We start from the raw sequence: 26,440 nt of genomic DNA, 5'->3' as shown, positions 1-26,440 counted from the left end.
AGAAATACATCAAAAGTAAAGTGTAATATGTCTGAAGCTTTTTATTATCTTATTTTATTTATTAAGAAAAAATAAAATAGTGTTATCTTTTTATTACATAATAATTGTTATTAAAAATATATTGCAACTATTAAAATCAAAATTTACATTATAAATTAGTTTATGTGGAATATATTTTACTGTAAACTTTTTTCGTACGTTTTTGTGATAATTTGTATTTTGTTAAAAGTATTGAATCAGAAAACACAAAATCTGAATGAAAATTTAACAGTTTTTGGAGTAGTAAAATATAAGCAAGAATAAACATAAATCAATAATTTACAGTATAATATAAACACAAATAAATAATATATATATAGAATAGTTTTAACCCAACAAAGCATTTGACTAATTGTCATTTATATATCAAGTTTTATAGTAGAAATTTACTTTAGCTATTTTAATTATTTTTGATTTATAATTCCGCCCGTAGGGCGGGCCGACCCTAGTTTATATATAAACAATTCTTAATCTATTGCATTTAATGAGATCTGACTTATGCGCAACAAAATTATTTTAGTTTTTTTCAGCAGAGCACAATTACAGTTTGTAACGTTTTTATGCTAAAAAGGATTCAAAAGTTCTTTCAAACGAAAAAAAAAAACAAGTTAGGAAAGAAAAATAGGTTGGAGATTTACAAAAGCGACATGATGAGGATTTACATGATTCTACATTTGCTATCTTTAGAGGATTTGCCTTCCTGTCTTGACGCTGCAGCTGATGATGGCGGCCTCGGGCTGCTCCTTGGTACCTGCAATGGTCACACAGTATCTACTAATTAGCGATTGGATTCTGATTAAGTTAATGCTCATTATCGTGTCATGTAAGACAATCAGACTTGGGGTTGCTATCTATGATTATAGATAGAATTATGAGTAGAAGAAATCAAATACCTGAGGACCAGTGATCAGTCGTGAAGCACCAACACTTGTTGGTGGTTGTGGAGTTGGGTTACTCCGCGGGCTCTGGTCCTCAAACTCCTGTTGTTGCAAAGCTATCGCCAGTTGTAGATCAGAGCTGCATAAATATCAAAACAAATCATAAGCAGCATGTTTCAAAAGAAAGAAAAACATTTGTCTTTCTCGTCTACTTGTGAAAGAAACACACAAAGAGACAGACGAGGGGAAACAATGAAGTTTTGAAACAACAAGAATGAATTTAACAATGGCGATAGAACAGTAAGAGTAGATATTTACTTGACTTCGATGCCTGTGTCTGGCATGCTCGCAAGATAATCCTGTGAGGAAAAATAAAAAAAAATGATTATCTTGTATAATGATTATGCTGCTATCAGGAGAACATACCGCAGTATTTGTGACAGCGTTTTGTTCATCCCACGTGCCACTTGCACCAGTTGTGCTGCTGTCTATCTTGAACTCCTTGAAAGTAGCAGTCATGAACGCAGTGTCGCCATTAACCTGAAACCATATTGCATGTGAATAGTGGTCACAACTCCCAAGAAGCCATAGCAGGAAACAGACTGGATATAGTAATAATATATCTCTTTAAGAGTTGCTAAATAAGCAAGTCAAACAAATGTTGAGTAAGCTGATACCTCGTTTAGCTTTTCCCAAACTAAATCAGGCTGATTTAGGTAACCTTGATCTGTAGCCAAAAGATAAAGCTCACCTTCATACTGAAAAATGACAGCAACACGAAGAGTATTGAATTGGAAAATCAATATGTTGCAATCATAAAAATGGAAATGTCTATAAATTAAACTAAACCTTGAACATGGTGCAGAAATGATTGTTGCGGAAAAAGACACAGAGTTCACGTTCTTTAAGGCCTTCTTGCAAGCGAAAGAGTCTGTAAGATGCAATCAAAATATCGAATGTAAGATTAATACCAGTGTAGTCAATTAGAGAATATAACTTCTCGACAAATGATAACACCACGCACCCACAAAAGGTTAATTGACTGGCACTGTTCTTCAGGAAGTTCCTGATTACTTCACCTGGCAAAACTCAACGATAATGTATTAATATCTCAACAATAGAGTGTCTCTACGCACAAGGGTACATTGTATGAGTTTGCCAAAACGTGTGACAAATATATGTGTTACCTTCTTTTGCTGTGAGCCCGTTACCTTCAGAAGAACAATCATCAACATTCTTCTCAGCCCTTTTCCCAAGAAGTGATTCGCCTTCATAAACGGGTTCTTTGTCTGCACAAACTGGTGGAGCCACAGCGTTTACGCATTCCTCACCTTCATACATGGGTTCATCACTAGATACGGGTGAAGTAAAAGCATCGGCTACATCGTCACGCTGGGATTTGCAAGTAAGATCTGGAGATGGATTGGGAATTTGAGTAAGAATTTACATCTTCAGATAATGCAGAAAGATGAGACTACCTGGATTAACAGAAGCTGCATCAGACTTGAGCAGACTCTCAGAAGTGCAGTCAGTTTTGGTTGACTCCAGATCAGTCTTCTCCACTGAAAGCGCCTCAGAAGAAGTTAACTCAGCGATAGCCTTTTCGTTACTGTTAGCACTTTCAGCATCAGGGCCCGTCCCATCTCCAGATTTCTTAGGAGATAACTGATCATTTTCTGATGCTTTATCACCATCAGATTTGAACTGTTCTAGGTGACAGATATTATCACCAAGGGTGCTAGTTGGACTTGCATCTGAAAATGTGAATGCAGAGTCTCCGACAGTGTTTGGTGGTGGATCGTTCCCCTGTGATAACTGCAAGGCTTGCAATAACTCTGTTTCTTCCTCAAGGTCTCCCTTTCTCAGCTTACGAAGCTCAACAGCTGCAGGCGGAGAATCCTGAAAAGAACTCGTTTTCGAGAGACAGGGCGAAGGAACCCCTAGAGCAGCTGTGGTTGCCGCAACGAAATCGACAGAATCCTCCCCGGGATTTTCATCCTCTACGTTCTGCGTCTCCAGTGCAACGAGCTCCCCCATTAGCGCATTATATGACTTGCTACCAATTGCATCAGCTGTTTCAACATCCTGGAGGTATGCACAAGCAACACGGAATCAAACTTTTTACTACAGAGCCAGGAGATTGACAAAGACACCATTCTAAAAAAAGAAAAGTAATCTTGACCACTGTTCCTATCCATAACGAGCCAGAGAATGGATATACAGAATAAAGTAGCCTATGTTGTGTATCTCAAGAATGAAAATTAAAACAAAATCACTGTAATACCTGGGGATCAACTATCCATCCATGATACAAAGGAATGTCAAGTAAGTCAAATATTGCACACTCAGGGGTGAACTCAAAATCATCAATCCTGGCAAGCAAACGAAAAGCTAATGGTTATTATATAAATTTCTACAAGCTCGGAAACAAATGATAAAAGCTATGAACCTCCTGAATTTAATATTGACATCGATTCCAGTTGTAAGACGTGGAAGAAGATCAATAGCATCAGCAATGTTCTGTTGCTGATTCTTTATATATTCTTCCTCTTTGTCCTGCCATGAGAAACATTAAACAAAACTTATCCACAAAGATTAAGTCCATATTATATATAAATAAAAATACAAAGAAGAAGCTTTGATTAAATTACATTGACTTTACTATTGGACTCAATCAATCTGTCAACCACAAGGGACATCAATCTCTCTTGAGAAACCTCATAAGAGTCAGGACTCAGCTTCAAGTTGTTTCTCAGAAGAAGAACATTACCTGTTACATCCCAAAATTAATTAAACGTTAATTAAGACATCCAGTAGATTTCATCTCCGACAGAGAACATTTCAATGATTAGACAAAACATTTCATTACATTATTACCAAAACCAACAAACCCTAACACCGATCCTCCAACTAGCGTTACAATCCTCGAAAAGGAAACCTAAACAATCCATTAATCCAACCCTAAGGGAAGAAGAACATACAGATGGCTAAGAGAGGGCAAGGTCCATTCTCGTTCTGGAGAATGATAGGCGTGCTTCGTCCAAGGAACTGAATCGATTTCGTCTTGTACGTCGTGACCTCCTCCCCCTCCTCCTTAGTTTCGTTAACAGCAACATCCTCCTGCTGGATCGCTTCCTGAATCGTCTGTGTCGGAGAGTCTGAAGCGGTGGTCGCCATTTTGATGATCGAAGAAATTTTCTGATCCAAATCGAGAGAGAGAGAGAGAGCGTGCGAGGAAGAGGAAGAAGAGGAAGATGATTTAATTTATATTTCGAGGAAGAACTTTTCTGGAAGAGGGTTTAACATAACCAAACCGGTACGTTCCAAACCAAAATTCGGTATGATTTAAATGCTATTGGTTATCAACGCGAAGTTATTTGAAGAACAACAGTGTAACAGACCAATTGGTTCGGTTTCGTTTGGGTATCTTTAGTTGTGAGTATGACTATGGTTAGACCATTACGATTTGGTTTAACCACTTTGGGAAACCGTATCTTTTCGGGGTGAGGTCAAATTAAAATTGTTATCATATACACCGTCATTTCCTTATAACACAATTATCAACAACAAAATAATCCCACTAATACAATCCACTAAATCATGTAATATCCCTTAGTATTAATTGCAAAGTGAATTTAAGAGATTATTATCCTTGCCATCATTTTCAGAAAGAAATCTTCTATACTAATAAGGTTGACTAGAAAAATTTCGCAATGCACCATGTCATCTCTCCTATTCCCATTTTACGACACGTGTCGAGCAGAGAGACAATCTTTTCTTTTGCTTCTAACTCGCGGATCGTATAAATGAAAAAATCAAAAAATGGAAATTTTAATTTATCTAAATAAATTAATGTTGTTTTAACTTTGTCTTGAGTAATTATCAAAACATATATGAAAACATATTTAATACATGACTAACGCATGGAATCCATAAATTTTTCAGCTTTAAAAATGGTTACTCAAACCGATTATCTTTATGTAATAATATAATTCCATTTACGTTATCCATGCGCAAGCTCCTTTTGTATAACCTATATCTATATATTTAAAATACACAACCATATACATTTCGTATTTCTATTTTCATTATCAAATTAAAAAAAATTCCCCTCATTCTATCTCACAAAAACCAAAACAGAACCTATGTATATAAAAATTCCCCTCATTCCATCTCAAATTAAAAATGGTTACTCAATCTACATGCAACTAGTGTGACAAGATAGACGATGTTGTGGCAGGTAGGGATGTCAATTGGGTTGTCCATGTCCAAATAGGTTTGTCCAGATAGACAATCTCATTTATTGAACATAAATTGTCAAAGTCCAAATAAACACTGTCCAAATAAGACCAATCCCAAATAGGACCATAACCAGATAGATTACCCATTGGATCCAAAAATATGAGTTTTATATTTTTGTTAGACAAATAAGTTTTTAGTGATTTTACCAAAAATGTAACTTCATAGTTTTGTCAAAAAAATATGATTTTACGGTTTGACAAAAAACATTATTTTAATAAATTTTACGGTTTTGGGGAAAAAAACATAATTTACAAATTTGGCGGAAAAACTTTTTTTTTTGCTTGGCGAGAAAGCGTGATTTTGTGGCTTTGGCGAGAAAACATGATTTGCGCTTTTGGCAGGAAACATGATTTTACAAATTTGGCGGGGAAAGAATTTTTTGGTTTTGACAAGAAAACGTAAATTTGCGGTTTTGACGAGAAAACATGATTTTGCGGTTTTGGCGGGAAACGTAATTTTGCAGTTTTAGCGAGAAAACATGATTTTACAAATTCGGGGGAAGTTTTTTGTTTTAACGATTTTGGCAGGAAATCGTGATTTTGCGCTTTTGGTGGAAAACATGATTTTGAAGTTTTGGCGGAAAAAATGATTTTGCGATTTTGGCAGAAAAACGTTTTGCGGTTTTGGCAGAAAAACGTTTTGCGGCTTTGGCAGTAAAATGTGATTTATCCTAAAAATTAAAAAAACCCTAGATTTTTTTTGTGTTTATTTGACTGCCCATATCCAAATGGGCTAAGCTCGTGTAATTTGGGTTTAATGGACTTTTGTCCAATTGGACAATTTTAATATTTGGGTATAATATGGTAAGAGCATTTGGATTTAGTCTTGGCTAACGCATGGTCACTAAACCTATTTGACATCCCTAGTGACATGTGCTCTAATAGAACATGGATGGTGGTGGTTAAGTGGTTTTCGTAGCCGACACCTTATTATCACTCTCCTTAGAGATTGTCTTCCTGATTCAACAGCTATCAGATCCTTTGAAGTAGATGATTTGTACATTTGGCAGTTGGGAGCAAATGTACCAACTGATAGATTCTCAAAAACTGACATTTGGGACTACCTAAATCTCCATCAGCCTCCTGTCTATTGGTACTCTCAAGTTTGGTTTCAGGAAAGAATATCGAATCATGCTTTTATTACCTAGTTATAATGGGAGGCATAGGTTAACAACCAGAGATAGAATGCACAGATGGGGCGTTGCAGTGCCCTCATATTGTATCCTACGTGGCTCAAATGATGAAATTCATCAACATTTTTCTTTAATGCGACTTCAGCTCGAGTGTTTGGTCTTTCTTCCTCACTAAGGTGCACCTTTCACCTCCATTTTTGTTCCATGATTGTGTAAGATGAATGAAACACCCTACTTCTGATAATTATATTAACGTCATTATTCGCCTCTGGCATCAAGCTGCTGTGTACGGTGTAAGTGCAAAGATGAAACCACAATAAAGTAATGTAGAAGACTAATCAAAAGACAAAGAAATTAGGAAACATCTTTTGCAGTATTAGAAATCGCCTAAACAATATATTACAAGACTTGCTTAATCAGCTTTATACAATATATGTTAAGACCATAACAACTGCTACTGAAATATTCCTAATTTACCTCATCGTCAATACTTCAACACCACCCAATAACATTCTTAAGGGATTCTCACCCTTTCTCTATAATAATCAGCCCCATTGTCTTATGAAATACAAACAATTCCATGAAAATTTTATAGTGATCTCTACATTTCCAAAACCTTTGTCCAAGGAAGCAAGTATATGGATAACTTCCATTTTAATAAGTACACTTTTTTTCTTGGAAATGCACTTATTCCTTCTTTTTTTTCCTAGACATAAAATTGTTCTTCAAGTTTATCTTCTTGCCTTTTCTCCACGGTCTAAAATTGCTCCTCAAATTTATCTCACGCCTGCTCATCATCTAGCATCCACATGGTCTCCACCACTCTGCATGCCTCCTGGTGCACTCTCTGACGCACATTGCATCAGAAACTACTTCAGCGACTTCGTCAAGACATAAACCTCAGTTTATCCTTCTCCCGCTCAACATCTTACATCGACATGGTACCCACCAGTCCGCATGCATTATGTATTAATAACTAATGCATCCATCATCAGTGACTTTATCGTCTAGTTAGTCAAAGAAGACTATTGACATCTACAAGCTCTGGCTTGCATCTTCATACGGTGTGTGGAAGGAGAGAAACTCTAGAATACACACAAGCGCGACTCAATCCCCTGAGGCTATCATTGAAGAAATCAAGTCAACAATCAAGCTTCACATGGATCCCCTATCTCATAAACACGTACATCATGTAATACTGCTTCAACTCCTTCAGTTTCTTACTTAGGTACTTGGTTGTCTTTATTTCTTGCCCCTACTCATACATGAGTCTTTTGGGTCTTTTTGATATCCTTATTTTGGTGGGCTTGTGGCCCTTAGGCTTCTTTTTTGGAAGGCCTAACAGATTAGAGTAGTGTTGTCTGTGTTGGGCCTATTTTATAATTCCCCTTGGGTCAGTATTTAAATGAAATTTAAAAATGAGTCAATTGCACAGAAAATACTAGATAATAATTAAATTTACAAGGATGGGAAAATTGGAGAGAGAGAAAAGAAAAAAATGAAACTATTACCCCTATAGAAAGATAAAGAGGGTAATTTAGTCTATAAATTTGTTTAGCCGGCTAATAAATCTATGTTTTTGTTTTCATCTTCCTTGATTTATTTCGGGTAATGTTAACTTAAATACAATTCATAGTTGATATGTAAATAAGCACGGTTAAAATGTGATTATTTTATATCCTTCATAAATTAGCATAGTTATATTCCAGTTTATCCGAATATATTATATATTATCTGGTTATTATCTTAGTGGTCGGCTAACTTAAATAACTATATGTAGATTATTATTGTTAGTAGGATTTTTTGATCAGTAGCCGATTATCACTATAGACTCAAACTCAGATAAGTTAACTAGTATTATATCAATTATCCGGATATCATTATTGTTGGTTGGATTTTTCGATCAATGGTCATCGACTAAAGGTATAATAACTTTCACTAAGAGCCATCAGAACCTTGAAAGTAACCTCATCACATTTAGAGGTTTTGGGGAAAAATTTATGAAAAATCTGCTTATGTGAAAGTTTTGGGGGCTAAAGTCGAAGAGTCACAAAGATCAGGGACAAAAACATGCAAAATTGAAAAAGGTGGAAAAGCTCAGATCTCCCACGACCCGGAAGCTTACTGGAATCGATCGGTTCATGGACACCACGATTGCTCGATATGATATCCTTGGCCTCAAGCTTTGATCCTTCAGTCTCATATGCTGCAAATCGATTGAGACGTGGTGACTGATGCATTCGATTCACTTTTCTTGACTCCGCCTGCATCCTCTCGAGCATGACGACACATAGCCGAAGGTGGTACACGATGGTGCTCTGGCTCTGGCGACTATGGTTTTTGGTAGGGAGTTACTCTTAACCCAACTGGTTCCTCATCAGCAGCAAAATCCGACAGGGTAACTCAATCGTCTCCATCTCTACTTAAGGTACAGTAAATAATATCAAGACCTGAAATATAAAGATAAATGAAGCGTGTATGAGACATAATGCTGGAAAATAATTCACAACGAAAAAACCCAAATTTGATCGTCCCCAATCAGAATAAGGAATGTAAAGAACATATGATTTCGTCATATAGATAAAATTTATAATTGTACAGAGCCTAGAGAATCCGGTGAGACTGAACTAGAGAATCCGGTGAGATCAATTTTATTTTGGAACAAGGATTCCGACAGAGTAAACAATGAAGTTGGGACATATGAAATATGATATGGTTGATTTTGAAACGATGAGTATATCAATTATAGTGTATAGCCATTAGGCTTTTAGGTTGTGTTGTATGATGAATAGGGGTAATATGAACATTTAAAAGACACATCAGCGAGAAAAGTTGAATTCAATCTATGCAAATTATGGAGTTAGTTTGTATAGGGAATGCAATTTATCTTTTAAAAAAGTGACAAGATTAGTAAAAAAACAAGGCAAGTGCTCGCATATACATAAAGTTTTGTATTTTAATTGTGCATCACATGTGATAATCAATTTAAAATATGTTTAATATGGTATTTTTTAAGATTTGAGCTATATAAATTTGGGCCGTCTTGCACGATATCATATTAATCCTTATTAGCAAAGCCTTCAATTGTTAGAAACCGTACATCTTTTTAGAAATATTAACGTCACGCAGTTGGAAAAGAAGACCGGCAATCTTTAGGAGATCCTTCGGCACAAAGCTGAACCCCTCTATAGCTATATAGCACGCTTTAGGCAAGCAAATATTTCCATCTCCAGATGTAACACCATAAAAAATTTCCGCTTCCAAGAGAGGCATGCGGCCTGGCAGTTATCTGTACAAAGAGTTAACCAAGTATCAATTCGAAACTAAAGAAGACGTCATGTCCCGAACGTTGGCAAAGTAAAATGGGAAGAAGATTCAGAATACTGAATCAAACATTCTCAAAAGAAGAAATCTCAAGTAGTAAGAAACAATCATAAACCAGGCAAAGAAGCAGGAGGAAAGAGGCATGGGAGATATCAACATCGATCCATAAACAAAGCCGAAGGAATGACAGTATCAACATGGTCGGACATCCAACGTCTCTATCTCAAATCCGGAATTTGTCAACATTCTGGGCAGATAGATCTATAGGTTAAGTGGCCGCAAAAAGTGAAATCCCCAGTAGCATTCTAGAACACTAGCAAATGGTGTGAGTTTAATAATGAACACAAGCATTACGCGTAAGATCATCTCTTAAAAATGGAAATAAGCGAACTACTAGAAAAAGGATATCTCAGAGAATTCCTCTCCGACAAAGCCAAGAGTTTCGTTTACAACAACGGAAAAAAAAAGTCAAATGGCAATAATCACTTCTGATTTGTCACCATGATATGATAGGATAATTGATATGGTGGTTCCAAAATCAGCAGAATCACACATGCAACACAAAAACATCACTAATTGTTTGAACATAACCAAATAAATTGATGACCGGAGTGTAAGCATGTAGAAAAAAAATGGTTGAATTGACTTTGTTTCTTACCTGTTTCTTATCCTCTCTGGCACAAGCAAATAATAACCTAAAAAGCAAATGTAATTATAAAACAGTGGGTATAAATAAAGCAAATGCTGGTGGAAGCCTCTTTGGTCTATCGGTTTGACCAATGGTTCATTAATGCTTCTACACCATGAGGTCTGGGTTTCAATTCTCAGAGAAGGTAGAATTATGGGAATTAATAGAGAAATGACTTATAAGAGATCTGCAGTAAAGCGCAAGAAGTACCGTCGAGCATAGATCCGATAAGGCGTCTCAGGTGATAGCAGTCAGACATGAATCCTCTCATTACCCATGTAGAATTGTTGGCTGTAGAATCGTTTGCAATATGTTATATCCAGCATTAAAAAAAAAGCAAATGCCATTTTCTCTCACTTTTATTTTATTTAATGCCACTGTTAAAATTAACATTTTAGAGTTGAAAACAGCCATGTAAATTTAAACTCCAAAGCTTTTCTGTAGTTAGGAGAATTCTTTGTTTTTTTTGCCAAATGAAAATATTTACGGGTTTTAATGACCTTTTCGCCAGTATACTATTGATTAATATGTCAAAACTCAAAAGTTTATGAATAATATTTTTTAATGAATACTAACATAACCAAAAAAAATATATTTTTATCAATAAGTTTAGTTTACTAAAAAGACTAGAGCTATTACAATATGAAATATAAATCTGTTTCAATTCAGTCTAAAGCATCAATAAATGTTTTTTAGATTAACTAGAGATTTTGCCCGGGCTACGCCCGGGGTTAGACAAATATAAATGTATTTTTTGTCGTAATATAAATATATTTAATATATATAATGCACATTATAAAGTATAAACCATATATTGAATTAGAAATGAGTAAACTAACAATTTATCATTTTTACTATCTAAAAATATATTAAAAAATGAGTAAATGTGAAATGAATAAAGAATAGTTAAATCTAAATTATAATCCAAACATTTCTTATTTTATATATTGGATTATCATAGAAAACAAATTATTAGTCATAGGTAAAGTCATCTGGTTGCGATAAAAATGAACCATATATTACATGTGTAAAATCTGAGAACATACTACATCACTATTCTAACATAGTAGATAATCAAAAATTTATATTTTTTGCTTGAAATCAGTGAGCTTGCACTTTTTATTAACAATTAAGTTCTAAGTCACAGTATTAGAAATTCCTTATGATATTTAGAAATTCTTTATGGTATTTAGAATCAATATGAGTTGATGCCACTTATTTTGATGACTGCTACCCATTTTAGAACAATCCTCGGAAAGTAGCAAAAAAGGCCTCAAAAGTTTACATCAACTTTTGTTTAATGCTAAATCTGAAGTGTTTATAAACTTTAAACACTATTAATAATAAATAATAACTGTAAAACAGATTCTATAATTTTTTTATGAAAAGGAAAAATTATATACTTTATTTTCACATTCATTACCAGTGATTATTAATTTGATTATCTTCTTATGTTTCATATTTTTAAGCATAACTATCTTTTTTATGATCGACCCATGTTCAGCGTTCGTATTTCTGTGTTTCTTTGTCATCGATTTCTTTGTTTTTCATTCTCTTATAGCCATTAATAGGCTATAAACAAACAGACTTCTTTATTTTTGTCTGCTATTTTTTTATAATATTTATTATGTGATGTTTTTCCGAAGTTTGTGTGATTTATTAATCTAGATGGAAGTGATAATGTAATTTTTGGGTATGTACCTATATCAGATGGGTTTGATATTTTTTCTGGTAATTATATTATATTTTAGGTGAGCAATTAGAGTGGACATATTTGATTATAAGCTAATTGTGGGTTGCCAAAAAAAGAAGAAGCTAATTGTGGATGTGTTTTATTTGTTTCTTTTTGTTCTTTTTTTAGTGTTTAATGCGATATGTGTTATTATATTGTTAATATTTCATCTTAAAATTGTAGTTCTATATTTTGTGCTACTCGGTGGTGTTTTTGGTTTGGTTGTGTCCCAGAACATAGGAGATGTTGTCCAAGATTGATTGTCTCTTCGTCTATAGAATATAAATGCTTGGCATCTTTACAAAATGTTGTAGTGTTAGATTTGAGAATAATTAAAAACAGCTTTAGATGCAATATCAGATGCCATTTAATTTGACAATATAATTTTTTCTTAAATAGTTTCAAATATATATAGAAACAATTGTTCACCTAAAATTTGCTTGCTTTCTGTCGTCTCTTATTGTCACTGCTTAACGAAATTGATAGAGCAAATGTATTTTCGGAGCAATCCTGGTTACATTGGTTTACAAAAAGGACATTGGTTTTTTTTTCTTTTGCCTCTTTAGTACAAATACGTGAACTTGTTCTTTGTTTTGCCTTTTTCTCTTTGCTCACCCGGTGATTAGTAGATTGATTATTTTCTCTTTATGTGATCTTTGTAGTGGATAAGATCTGGAATCTTCATCATTGTTTGTTAGTTATAAGTATAATATATCGGTAATTCACGAAATGAATCTAGATCCTATCCCTCAAAGATATAATTGAACTTGTGCATATCCAAATCAATCACAAAGTAGGTTGGTCATGTCCAAATGATCAACACGCACACACACATCAACATTAGCACAAAGCTCTGAAAATTAAATGTGCGATTAGTTATTGAAAACTAAATGAAAGATTTGTAATCTAGCCCGAATTAAATATCAGAATAACTATCGTTGTAAATTGTGAAAAAAATTGTTTGTAGTAGAACTTAGCTGAAGACTCAATATTCACCAAATCAGCCATGATCTTCGACCTTTCTCTGAATGGAACTGTAGATTATCTTCTGAATCATTCGATTTTCTCCATTTTCGCAGACATAAATCTCTGCCAAAAAAAAATATGGAGAGAAAAACATCCTAAGCTCGCTCCTGGTCAGGTGCTCTTGAGTCGCCACACTTAATTAAACAACCTCTGTTTTTCCTTCAGCCAGCTCGTGTATTCTATATCAAACACCACTTCTGCTGCTTTGCATTGCATTTCCTTATTTGTTCACAAATTTTCAGTTTTTTTAATCTACGGATTTTTCAGTCATATAAATAAAACTGTTACGTACCAGAACTGATATTGCCAGGACCAATGGGTAGTCCACGTTGCTGTTGATCTCCTCCTAGGAGAGACACTCCAATGAATACGCCCTAACCAATGTTTTTAAACCCGATCCGGACACTGAACCGGACGATTTACCGGATCGATGGGTCATTGGGTCAACCGCGGGTTTATAAATGAATTAATTTTATTATATAATAATATATTATCTATGAAAATAAATAAAAAAATAAAGTTTACTATATATTCTAATTTTTTTTAAACATAAAATAATAGTTTAGATATATATATATATATATTATGTTTAAAAAGTATTTAGAAAATACATAACTTTAATTTTTATATTTTTATTTTCTTTTGACATACAAAATATCAAAAAATAGTTTAGATTATTTAAAATTTACTGAATCTAAAAAAGTCAAGATATAAAATTCTTAAATATTTAAATATCTAATGTGAATAATAAATTAAACTTCAAATTAAAAATAAACCAACAGTAAAAGATCATTGTAATAAATTGTCAATAGTAGAAATAAACTAACACCAAATCACATCAACTAATTTTAGTTCTCTCTACTCTTGTTCACTTCATTTTCTTCAAGTGGCATAGTGAAGTTTTCATCAAAATCTAAAAATCACATATATATAAAACTGAAAACGGAAAGCCTAACTTTTTTTTGTCAAACTTCTTAATTGGAAACTTAGAATATAAAACATAATCTAAAAACTAAGAAAATGACGTAAAAGTTATTTATTGGTTTAACCAGTGGTTCAACCGGTATCGGGTTCCGGGTTTTAGTGGATTTTTTTGGGTTTTTGTAGGTTTCTAAATATTGGATTTTTTTATTTTTTTCTAGATCACCGGGTTTAGCGGTTCAACCGCGGGTCTGGGTCGGGTTTCAAAACACTGGCCCTAACTATATAACCATCAGTAATCAAAATAGTTACTTTAAGATATTTGGTGAAATAAATAATTATATATGTACATACTTATACGGAAAGACATGTAGACTTTTTTTCTTGGGATTTGGCCTGTTGAATCTCTTGTTCTAGGTGGGTGAGTGTGATCGTACATGACTCGAGTCAAGTTGATGAACTTAACACGTAAATAATTTACCAAAGTAAATCAAGTCAATTTACTGACAACTTTTATGGGCTAAAATCATCGACATACTCTGTTCTGACAAATAGAAACCAAAATACATGAGGGTTAATTCGTGGACGATCAAGTTTACATACAGAGAAAATATCTTACCATTAGATAAACAACTAACAACTCAAGAGTCGAGAGAACAGAGAACTGTAACCACACCATCTTGAGTGTGAAGAGAGTTAAGTTACTGATGGAGATGGAATCATTCCTGTCTTCCTTGCATAAGAAAATAACTGGTCCGTCTTCACCGTTCGCCTTCAGCTTATACTTCTTCCCGATCGTGTGATGAGTCAGTCATTCACCGCTATCATCATTACCGTCTCCTACCGTACACTCGTTGTAGACTCTAAACTCTGAGTCAATCAGAAACAACTCTCATGTAGCCACTGAATTACAAAAAAGATCATTGCACAAATCTGAGCAACAAAGGATTTAGCTCCGGATGCTCCTAGAGACAGGAGCGTGTTCACCCGATGATCCACAAATGTAGAAAACCTTCAGTTTTTGTTATCTACACGTTCTTCCAAATACCATGTTAGAGCTTTTTATTCCATTTTTCAATCTCAATTTTAGGCACGACAATATTTAGCTAGGCCACCTTTATTGTCTTTGCGGCTTTGCCACCACCAGCTTGGCCTCTTCCTCAACCACCTCTAACAACACCTCCATGTTGGTTTTGGCTGCAATAATCAGTGGCTTGTTTAAGTCCTTCTGAGTGCAATCATCAAAAGGATCACTTCGCAAACTCAACTATTCTCTTGTGAATGGAAAAAAACAAACAAATATCAAGACTTACCCCCAATAGAAACAGCTAGGGAGATCAGAGATGGATGAACTTGATGCGCCGATACAAATGATGAACCACAATCACTATCTCATATGGGTTCTGAAGCTTCTTAAAAGCTTCACCTAACATCTCATTCTCCATACTTTTCGGGAAGGACCAGAAAACTCAATATACGTTTTTCTTGCTTATGAGTATCTACTTAACTAATAAAGATAGAGAGACATGCACTTCAAAGAAGAAATAAAACGTATTACCTTTTCTTATATTCTCGGCTGATATAAGCCATGTAAGCACACAGCTGAGTAGTTGCGAGCACGATTCAGTAACCGAGCAACATCATCTAACTTAACTCCATGCACTATAGACTGCATACACTGTGATGATAAGGAGTGGATATTTAACTCTTAGAAAAACACAGCGATAAACAAAGGAAGCGCTTTTACCTTTTATCCTTTCTTTGACTTCTCCATGTCTTTTTTCTATCTTCCTCCTCCTTTTTTTTATGGTCTCTTCGGTTTTACACCATCATTTTTGTGCTTCTTCTAAGCCTACTAAAAGACAAAAAGGAAGCAATTTTGTAAGTTAAAATGTATGATACCAAAAAACAAAAACTTTCGCAGGAGGAAAAGGAATAGATGAAGCGTTTCAGTTTAAGAGAACCAAGAAAAATTAGGATTGTCATTAATTTATTTTTACCTTTAGATGCATAGTTTTTCACTCGTTTTAGCTTTATTCAGTGATAATGGAGTAATCTTAATTTTAAAAATCCGGGCATATAATTATCTTAGTCAACGTACACCTAGAGGACTAAGAGTCTAAGAAGCTAGAACTCACAGGAATAAACTCGAGAACTTTAGAAATGGTGGGCGTAGCAGCTTTCTCTTATACAAAAAGAAAAAACGTGGATACGCCAAGAACCTTATGGTAGAACATCCACTGTAGAATCTGATCCAATCCAGCTGATGTGCTAGTCGTGATACATATCTGTAAATTGCCCAAATCATAAAGTTACCAACTTTACAAATCCCAGAGACAGATCTGATCAAATCAATTCAAATCATCAATCTCTTTGATTACAATACTTGAGGTACACATAGCAATGCCCGAATCATAAAGGCGAGAACTTTACAAAACCCCCAAAGACAGATCTGATCAAATCAACAATCTCTTGGCAAAGAACCCATTCTCGAAACACTTGAAAGCAGAGGACTTTACATTACCTTAGGCTTTTGATTGGAATCAACACCGAAGTTCCAATCACGGTAGTAAGGAAAAGAAGGGGAAGAGCTTCGAGCTAGGTTCGAGCAATCAACCCATGCCATTGGAGGATGAAGATGAGGCAGGCGAGGAATCGATTGATTGGAGCTGGGATATAATTGAAGTTGGAAGAAGGGTTCAGAAGGGAATACAAAAGGGAAACAATAACTTTTTGGAAGAAAGGTCGTCGATTGAAGAAAATAGGATGTGTCATCTGATGTGTCAATTACTTATGTTTTAATTGGATGATTTTTTATGCTGAGGTGGATAGGCTCAATGGAGCTCATATATCCCTTTTAATATAGTATAGATATGAAGATTTTCTCTCTCAACATTCATTTATTGTAAAAACAAATATGAAGTTTTCACATAAAAAATGTTTAGTTATGTATATGTAAAATAGTTGTAGAAAACAAAATCTGCACGGTCGATTTTAGTTAATGGAGGAAAGACAAGTTTCTTGAGTTTCCATGAAGACCTGGATTCTCTGCGTAAACACACAAATACGAAAAAAATAGAGATAACAAATTATCGTAAAAGTTTCTCATAGGCGTTTTATAAATTAAGATGAATAGAGTTTACAGAGTTTCACCGAAAAACAAGATGATCGGAGATCCGTTATCAATGGAGAACAAAAGAGCAAGCAGTAAAACATTCTAATTATGAAACTTGCTAGTTTAACCACCTAAATCCTAAGTTCTCCTAGAACTAACAAAAATTTCCTAAGGTCTAATTTTTTCGGCCCCCACACTCCTTGCCATAGCTCTCCTTATATATGTCTCCAAGGTCGGTGCACCCTTGCCTTTTCTGTCCTTGATTTGAATTTATCTCTTTGCGGAAGTTTTTCTTAACCTCTCGATCTACATGCTTATCGTAGAAACTTTATATTTATCTTTTTATTATATAGACCGTCGCTGTAGTTTGGACTCATTCTCGTTTAAAATCGTAAATGGGCTTCGGGCGCGTTTTAGATCTTCTTGGACCTTTTTTCGACTTCAGTGTTTTTACTACTTCTTTCAGAGAAATCACCTTCGGTACGATGTTGGTTCTATGGGATGATAAAAATCAGTCGTATTGTCGAGATAGTGATGGTGTTCAGTTAAGGAAAAGTGACTGCTGACTACATGAAGTAGTGGCCATCACATGGCTAACCATGCAAACTAAATAAATGTATACTTATCTACATGAAGTATATATTATGCATGACAACATATCTCAACGTTATGATGTTATGTAGTTAACAACACAGAGTTTAATTTCATTCATCCAAAAAATGATGTGTATGTCGGAGACCGTTTAAATCTCTCGTTTCATCAATTGAAATGTTACGTACCTGACAGTAATTTACCTAAATTAGATTTTGAACCGTTTTAAAAGCGTAAATATATTTTTTAACAAAATCTAATTTACAAAATCAATATGTTCTATAAAATTTGGTAAGTAGTGTTTTAACATTTTTATTTAGTGTATTTGAAAACAATATAATTATATTATTTTTATTTTTATTAATTATGAAAATTATATAAGATATTATTTAATTTAGTTTTTTAATTCTTTAAATCTGTTTTGGTATGAACTTTTAATAAAATTTCTGTAATTCGTTTGATTAACTGTGTGATATATACTTATTTGATAAAAAAATGATCATTATAAAACTTCTTTGATGTCAATTTATTGACTCTAATATTTAATTTTTTTAATATGAAACTATTAAGTTAATGAATTATTTTATATATTTTTCATAAACAAAAGTTTCATTCATTTAAACTTAATAAGACTTTCACATTAGATTCTTATTCTTTGATTATTTTATTCTTAAAGTATATATATGCAAGATTATGTTTAGTTTAAATTGACAGAAAATAAACCGACAGAAAATAAGTTTCATATCAAAGAAGTATATACACACAATTAATCAAACGAATTACAATTTTTTTATTAAAAGTTCATAACAAAAATATTAATATAATTAAAAAAAAAACAGATTAATAAATATAAAAACAATACAATTATATAGTTTTAAAATACACTAAAATAAAAATGTTAAAACACAAAATTAAAAATGTTAAAACATTGCTTATCAAAAGTTCATAACAAAACAGATTAATATAAAAAATATACAATTATATAGTTTTTAAATACACTAAAATAAAAATGTTAAAACACTACTTATAAAAATATATTAAAAATATTGATTTTGTAAATTAGATTTTGTTAAAAATATTCTTACGCTTTTAAAATGTGGGTCAAAATCTAATTGTAATTAAATTATAGTCGGGTCGATCATATTTTAATTGTTGAAACAAGATATTTAAACGATCTCTAACATCCACATCAGTTTTAATTTGGATAAATGAAATTAAACTCGGGATGTTAACTACATAACATCATAAAGTTGAGGGATATTGTCATGCATAACATATAATTCGTGTGACTAGGTATACATTAGTTTAGTTTGCATGGTTAACCATGTGATGGCCAATACTACATGTGGCCAACAATCATTTTTTCTTAAGTTAACCGTTATCATTTTATACGATTAATTTGAAAATTTTACGAGAAAGCAAGTGTTTGCTATTTTATCGTAAAGTTTTAACAGTAATTCCAATCGAAACGAAACAAGAGACAATTTGGTCAAGGTTCAAAGAAGAGACCTATGAGAGCGAGACGAGAGCAGGTGCATGATGTCGCCTGCTAGTGAACCGGTCGCATGCTGGTGACCTGGACGTCACAAGCCTCGGTCGCACGCTGGCGACCTGGATATCACAAGCCTCGGTCGCCCGCTGGCGACCCAGAGCGAACTGTCCTCAGTCGCCTGCTGGCGGCCCAGAGCAAGACGAGCCGGTCGCCCGCTAGCGGTCTGGATAGTACAGGCCTCGATCGCCTGCTGGCGACCCAGAGGGAGTTGCCCCCCGTCGCCCGCTGGCGTCCCGGATCGAGCAGGCCTCGATCGCCTGCTGGCCACCCGGAGGGAGAGATCGCGGTCGCCTGCTGGCGATCCAGAGATGGAGCGATCCGGTTGTTTCGTAATTTTCTACTTATGATTTTTCCAAAGTTATTTTGAGAAAGTTTCTTAAGAGTAGCAAACTTGAACTTTGATTTTGAGATTACCGTTTTTTACCTCAACAATATAGTTGTGTTATCCCCTAGATATTAAAGGAGAAACACTTTTCTTACGTAAAAGGTTTATTGACAAGGTTTATTGCAAGACACTTACCTTAGATGTCATGCAGATAACGTTTCTCACCAAAATTATGACTTTAATGCAATAAAATACATTGCTTTTAAAGAATTCATTGGATACATTTTTCTGGACGAACATTTTTCACGTAAATCATTGCGTACACTTTTCTTAGATGCAAATCATTTTTATTTGGTTGAATATTGTTATGGTTTTTATATACAGCATAAAAGGTATACGAAACATCTCTATTTTAAGACATTGAATGTTGGAACTATTTTTTGAACATTATGAATAATGTATTCATATGTCAAAAAAGAAGTTTTATTTGAATGAGAAATGGAGGTCTAATGTGTGTGATTTGAGAAACTTATATAAAGTAGCAAATACACACATTGGATATTTGAACTTGGATTTGGGTTTTTTGATTTGTTAGTTGGACTTCATGTTCATTGACTTAATCTTATAAACCAAATATATGTTGATCTTTTATATTGATAAAATATAAAAAAAGAAATCCATTTTAAAGTATATTATTTTGTTTGAATTGGTCAAAACAATAATAATTTTATTTTTTAATTTCTTGGTCAAAATGTAGAATAAATTTACATAATAATGACAAGAATTAAAAACTCCATTAGTGCACCATGGAAGTTTCATTTTTGTGTTGAAAAATGAAACTTGTGCTTCTCATTATATTTCTATATAAAGGCTTGTGAGCCATTTAGAAAACAAAAACACATTCATACAATCAAGAAACATTTCTTCAACTCAGAATAGTTATGCTAGTATTTTTTTATTTTGAGTCTGAGAGTACATCAGAAAAATAGGTTCGATAGATTCTGTTTTTCGGTGATGGTAAACAGAAACAATGCTGCAGTTGTATCTTGGGAATCTGAGCGCCATAAAACCGTCACACTATGAGGCGTTTAAAGATTTAAGGAAAGAGATTAACTATCTCAACTCTGCAATTCTTCTTTATTTTTATATTTTGGTACTGAAATTTTAGTTTATGTTCTTATTATTTTTTACAAATATCAGTTGTCCTATGGTAGTAAAATAAGGTTCCTACACTCTTAAATCTCTTAAATCTTTAAATATTGTTTATGCTTTTGCACTAACAATACTGATATTTGTTAAAAAAAAAATTTTATTTTTAAGAACAGGTTAAAGATGCCGGAATCTGATCTTGTTTATCATAAAAACAGGAATTCGAGAATTCATGGTGATGAAAAAGCAATTGTTATGATCTTTTCAGATCGATCATGCGCAGGGATCTTTTGTAATAATCTTAGCTATTGTTTTTCTGTGAATCTTCTTTATCATCAAGCGTTGATCATTAGTTACAGATTTTCTGGAAAAAAAAAACAATTTGATTTGATTTGATTTGTCTTTTGACGTGTTGAAACCGTCGTGTTGCACTTTCGCTTGATTTTTAAAATTATTTTGAAACAAAAGTGTGACTTGTATGATCTAATTTTGCTTTACTTTTGGTTTAGCCATGCTTATACGACTGATTTTTATCAAAATTCAAGCGTTTGATCTTGCATATATTAGCAAGTGTGGAGCGTTTGTTCTTGTGGCTTTATTTTAAAAAAGCTTTTAATGCATTTACTTTGTGTATTTGTTTTGCATTTAGTTGTGATCAAATTCGTCAGTTTACATGATCAAATAATTTTTTTGTTCAAAATCTGTTTTTCATGCTTAATTATAAATGGATTATTTGTGAAATTATTGTCGTTTTCTATTAAGTACAACACTATTGTATTTTTTTTCATGTCCCAAATACAGTTGTTAACGTTAACCATTCATGAATAAAATGCATTTTATAGTCAATAAGTACAAAATTAGCATGACCACACATAACATACGATCTAACTTATGATATATTTTTGAATTATACATATATTACGCTAGAATCTCAAAAGTTCAATATTCCAGAGAACATTTTTTTCAGTGTAAATGCTCTATTTTTTAAACTGGAGAAAACTATTATTGGATGTTTTGGACATTATTAGTTTCTGCAGATGGGGATGACATCTTAGAATCTCTATTTGCTACTATAATTTTGAAACTCAGCTGCAATACAACAATTATTATGTCGTTCATTTCCAAAACAATAAATATTTTAATTGTAATCAATTCAGATGGTAGAAAAACAACCATTACTTGCATCCTCGCTTTATATCTATTATACCTAGCATGGTCTATAATTTTGTAACTAACTTCCATCAATATTTGGTACACTAACTGTGATATATAAAGAGAAAAATTACTTTTTAAGTAAAAAACAAACAAACTGAAAGTTACAGAGCTATATCTAATACACGCTTAAGCTAAAAATATTATTATTTAAAAATGCAATGTATTTTTCTTTTGATAGTTCCTCGGTCTTCCACTGGCCAAAGTCTTTCCATTTAGTCCAATTCAATCGCCAAGCTATGCACACAGTGTGTTTGTTTGCTATTTCTTGTCTGAATCCAAGGAAACGACAACTGTACCATGATACATTCAGACCTTAAATAGTTGATTTGTTTGACCCTATCAAACAGATATATGCACTGAACATGTGGAGAGACATGCTTGACAACTTATAACGAAGCACAACCACATAGAACACATGCAAAGAAGGATTCATATAACAAACTTTGAACAAATACAAAGAAGATTCCAGATTTGATATGTTGTTAGGAATTTGAAATTTCTTATGTTTTCATGTTTAGAGCTTTGATATCTTCAATAGGTGTCAACTTTCTTTCATTAGGTTCTACTTTGAAAGAAATAAGCACAATTGGACATGTACCTTTTTTATATGTTTGCTAACAAAGTGATTAATTGACCCTGTCCGAGAGCCTATGAACCTCCCTTGTGCCAGATTGAACTGCAGCAATTGCATTTCCTATCTCTTGTCACACTATCTGTCGCTTGTTTCATGTCTGTCCATCTCACTCTTTCCGTCACTTGATCCATCTCAATGCCTCTTGTTCATTGCTCTCCGCCATTGTTCTGTTGCTCTTCCACTACTTTCTCAGTTACTCTCTGCCGCTTTCTTTGTTTCTCTCCGCCGAGTGCTGCGTTGCTCACTGCCGAGTGCTGTGTTACTCTCCGCCGTTTGTCGTTCTCTTCCGCCGCTTGCTCTGTCACACTCCATCTTGCTCTAGTGACATACCACACACGTACGCAATTAAACTGAGTTAAAAACTTCACATTGACAACAATAATACAATATTTGTTTTATTTTAGAAGCTCAAAAGAGAATTGACCAAATGTGAAAAAATACCACTGAAAAACAATTGAAGATCTGAAAAGGGCTTACTGCAATTTTTTTACAAACAATCTTTATAAGTCTCAGTTCTTCATCTTCTTCGGTTTCAGATTTTTCTTCACATTCCTGGCCTCCCAACAAACCCCAATCGAACAGATCAACCAAGAACTTATAAACACACAAACATAAGAAGGCAAAGTAAAAAAAAGAAGACAAAGTTCTGGTTCAAAAAAGAAGAAGAAGACCACAAAGTAAAAAAAAAAAAACTAAGACTTTGGATAATATCAAACTCACATATCAATCTGCCGTGTAACCGTCAGTCAAATTAATTCAATTTTAAATTAAAATTTCAGAAACAGAAAAAAAGAAGATCAGAACCAAAAAAAAAAAAATTGATCTCTCTTCTTGTGAAGAACCATAACACTAAAAATGGAAAAAGCTTATGACTGAAGAGTTTGATTTAAAAAATTCACAAAAATCATCAAAAGCTGACAAAAGACTCATGAAAATCAATAACAGAGAATAAAAACACAAACTGACAATTATAAATTGGATTCATTACGGAAAAGTTGCGATAGAAGTTAAACGCAAAAACAATTCCACTACGAACAAAAAGCAGAGCTGAATTAGTAACCTGAGAATCAAGAAGGAGTATGTCTACTCCCATGAGATCTCCACCACGGCGGATATTCCTGGCCTTCAACGGTGGAAGAGGAGCGGCCATTCTGCAAATCGGAGAGGAAGACTGAGATGATGATTACACACGATTTATAACATGAAGTCAAAGCTGTTGGGATGTCTGGATGAATTGAGGATGAGAGGGGTGATATCTATTTATACGCAAAAATCGCACCGCCTCTGAAGCGTAAGGATCGTATTGAAGACACATCGTGGAGGCACCAATCAATGGGATTAAAGGCAGATCCGTTTCTCTGCTGAAGGTATCAGGAACGTCATTTGAGTTTGGAGAAGACGACCGTCGGACCCTAATTCCTGTCTCCGACCGCTTTCTCGCAATTATACTGAAGCCCAGTAACGAAACTTAAGCCCAACACAGATCTATTAAAATTTAAGTGATACGGCGCGTTTTAGACAAAGCGGACACGTGTCAAGCCCTCAGAAAGCGAGTTTCCAGCTGGATGGCCTAGGAGAGAGGCAGACAATTTTATATATATATAGATGCTAACGTTTTTGATTTCTGTTTCAGATTTTTTGAAACAATTTAATTTAATTATTAAAGACATGTGTGACCAATGAGAAAATAAAAAGAAATTCAAGTTTCAAGTATGGTAATACCATAATTATAAAACAACATTTTGATCTTTAAGAGATCAAGTTGTATGGATGGAAATGGTTGTGAGTCGATGCCCCAAATTAAGTTTGGGAGAGGTCTACCACATATAAATCATTTGCCATAGGAAATAAAATGTTTGTTGATATTAATCAAAAACATTTATATTTCATCAATGCTTAAATGCAATTTGTAAAAAGATTGACCATGCAAAAACAGAGAATTTTCAGACCAATATGACTGAAAATAACAAGTGTATTGTAGTTTATAAAGTCAATATGGTTGAAAATAATCATATAATGGTTTTGATGGCAAAATAATATCTTATAATGATATGTATATTTGCTAAAAAGCAAAATATGTGTTTGGAAAGATCCAAAACATACAAGTTAGATTTATTAATTAACTTGAGAGAACTATGAAAATAGTTGTATGTAAAATGTGAATTTCTAAGAATGAAACACATTTTTCAAGAAAATTGTAATAATTTTTGAAATTGCTTTTAATTCATTTAAATCTAAAGAAGTTGTAGATTAATTTTCTAAACTCTTAAGAGATGTTATATGTTGATCTTTTATATTGATAAAATATAAAAAAGAAATCCATTTTAAAGTATATTATTTTGTTTGAATTGGTCAAAACAATAATAATTTTATTCTTTAATTTCTTGGTCAAAATGTAGAATAAATTCACATAATAATGACAAGAATTAAAAACTCCATTAGTACACCATGGAGGTTTCATTTTTGTGTTGAAAAATGAAACTTGTGCTTCTCATTATATTTCTATATAAAGGTTTGTGAACCATTTAGAAAACACACACACATTCATACAATCAAGAAACATTTCTCCCACTCAGAATAGTTATGCTAGTATTTTTTTATTTTGAGTCTGAGAGTACATCACATAAATAGATTCGATAGATTCTGTTTTTCGGTGATGGTAAACAGAAACAATGCTGCAATTGTATCTTGGGAATCTGAGCGCCATAAAACCGTCACACTACGGGGCGTTTAAAGATTTAAGGAAATAGATTAACTATCTCGACTCTGTAATTCTTCTTTATTTTTATATTTTGGTACTGAAATTTTAGTTTATGTTCTTATTATTCTTTACAAATATCAGTTGTCCTATGGTAGTAAAATAAGGTTCCTTCATTGAACACACAGTTCAGAGAATACAAAATCTCAATCAGAATCCTTCTTCTCTCACATCCAAGACCAGTCTGATTCACAGAGATCAAGAGGCGAGTTCCCATCTTCATCTTTTAAACATACTTATCACCACAACCTTTTAAATTTTGGACGAACACGTAAATAACTTACACAGATGGTACGCAAAAGATCGCTGCTTGGAACACACTGACCAGAGTTTGAGTTTGAACCAGAGTCTTGTGTTGATGATGTGGTCGTAGTACTCCAGACTGATACACGCCCACCCCTGTTTAAAGACAAAGAAATGAGGATCGATAATGCATTGCTCCTAGACATGATATGTAAATTTACCTTCGTTGACGCTGTGGAAATCATTGTCACAATCTGTTTCAAACGCGGCATTGGACTCAAACCATGCTTCTTCTCCACTTGCTGTTTGACAAAACATTAGGATCAAAGTAACACGTTGCTTCTCTCTCTGACGTCAAATCAAATTATAAAATCATAGGAGATTTACTGAGTAATTCATAACTGAGAAAGTTTGACTAGACACCAAAGAAAAGAAGATATAAGAGAGAACAATTCACAATTTGATCAACAAACGAAAAAAATTACAAATAGTGAATTTCATTACAAAACAACTACTCTATAATCAGAATTAGTCCCAAAGATTCAGAAACTGCAATAAATGAAGCATTAGAGAAAACCCCATTAATCCAAATCAAGCATCGGAACAAAAAGACGAAACCTTTGAAGACTCGCGAACGAATCTACCAAACAAAGGAAACAGAGCTAAAAAAATTTATCATAATATTATATTTAAAATATGAAGATGATCGCATTAAATCTAACTGAAGCTGTAACGGCCTTGGCCCGATTAACCTTATCAATACTTTATCCCAAACCTTTTCGTTCAAAAGCTCTTATTAAAACTCAAACTGTCTTA

General features: G+C 33.6%; 2 protein-coding genes and 1 long non-coding RNA gene across 9 annotated transcripts; all 3 read right to left on the bottom strand.

Moving 5' to 3' along the window:
• Window positions 1-535: 535 nt before the first annotated feature.
• Window positions 536-4,168, bottom strand: LOC106367017 (ubiquitin carboxyl-terminal hydrolase MINDY-1). Of its 2 annotated transcripts, none has more exons than XM_013806700.3 (13): window positions 3,899-4,168; window positions 3,569-3,687; window positions 3,367-3,473; window positions 3,202-3,289; window positions 2,396-3,002; window positions 2,105-2,329; window positions 1,942-1,996; window positions 1,767-1,848; window positions 1,595-1,675; window positions 1,344-1,457; window positions 1,236-1,276; window positions 933-1,056; window positions 536-790 (listed from the first exon to the last, which is right to left on the bottom strand). In XM_013806700.3, the coding sequence occupies exons 1-13, from the start codon at window positions 4,092-4,094 to the stop codon at window positions 698-700; spliced, it is 1,932 nt and encodes a 643-aa protein (XP_013662154.2). In that variant the 5' UTR covers window positions 4,095-4,168; the 3' UTR covers window positions 536-697. The 2 variants fall into 2 exon arrangements, with proteins under 2 accessions (XP_013662154.2, XP_048596776.1); XM_048740819.1 differs by having other exon boundaries at window positions 2,129-2,329; window positions 3,899-4,163.
• A 10,364-nt stretch (window positions 4,169-14,532) lies between these two features.
• On the bottom strand, window positions 14,533-18,551 carry LOC125578337. The gene is made up of 4 exons (XR_007316414.1): window positions 16,567-18,551; window positions 15,790-16,330; window positions 15,158-15,711; window positions 14,533-15,070 (listed from the first exon to the last, which is right to left on the bottom strand). It is a non-coding gene; the product is annotated as an uncharacterized LOC125578337 (long non-coding RNA).
• Window positions 18,552-21,987: 3,436 nt separating this feature from the next.
• On the bottom strand, window positions 21,988-24,099 carry LOC125578336. 6 transcript variants are annotated; one of them, XR_007316413.1, is made up of 4 exons: window positions 23,684-24,080; window positions 23,101-23,175; window positions 22,625-22,941; window positions 21,988-22,258 (listed from the first exon to the last, which is right to left on the bottom strand). XR_007316413.1 is itself a non-coding variant. In XM_048740815.1 (4 exons), the coding sequence occupies exons 2-4, from the start codon at window positions 23,771-23,773 to the stop codon at window positions 22,813-22,815; spliced, it is 330 nt and encodes a 109-aa protein (XP_048596772.1). In that variant the 5' UTR covers window position 23,774; window positions 23,903-24,099; the 3' UTR covers window positions 22,376-22,812. The 6 variants fall into 6 exon arrangements, 4 of the variants coding, with proteins under 4 accessions (XP_048596772.1, XP_048596774.1, XP_048596771.1 ...); XR_007316412.1 differs by having other exon boundaries at window positions 21,988-22,279; window positions 22,588-22,941; window positions 23,684-24,079; XM_048740815.1 differs by lacking the exon at window positions 21,988-22,258 and having other exon boundaries at window positions 22,376-22,941; window positions 23,065-23,175; window positions 23,684-23,774; window positions 23,903-24,099.
• Window positions 24,100-26,440: the final 2,341 nt, after the last annotated feature.

Source organism: Brassica napus, chromosome A9 (assembly GCF_020379485.1).
Source record: "Brassica napus cultivar Da-Ae chromosome A9, Da-Ae, whole genome shotgun sequence".
Lineage (NCBI taxonomy): Eukaryota > Viridiplantae > Streptophyta > Magnoliopsida > Brassicales > Brassicaceae > Brassica > Brassica napus.
The sequence above is the reverse complement of the archived record's forward strand: the minus strand, read 5'-3'. Positions and strand labels throughout refer to the sequence as shown.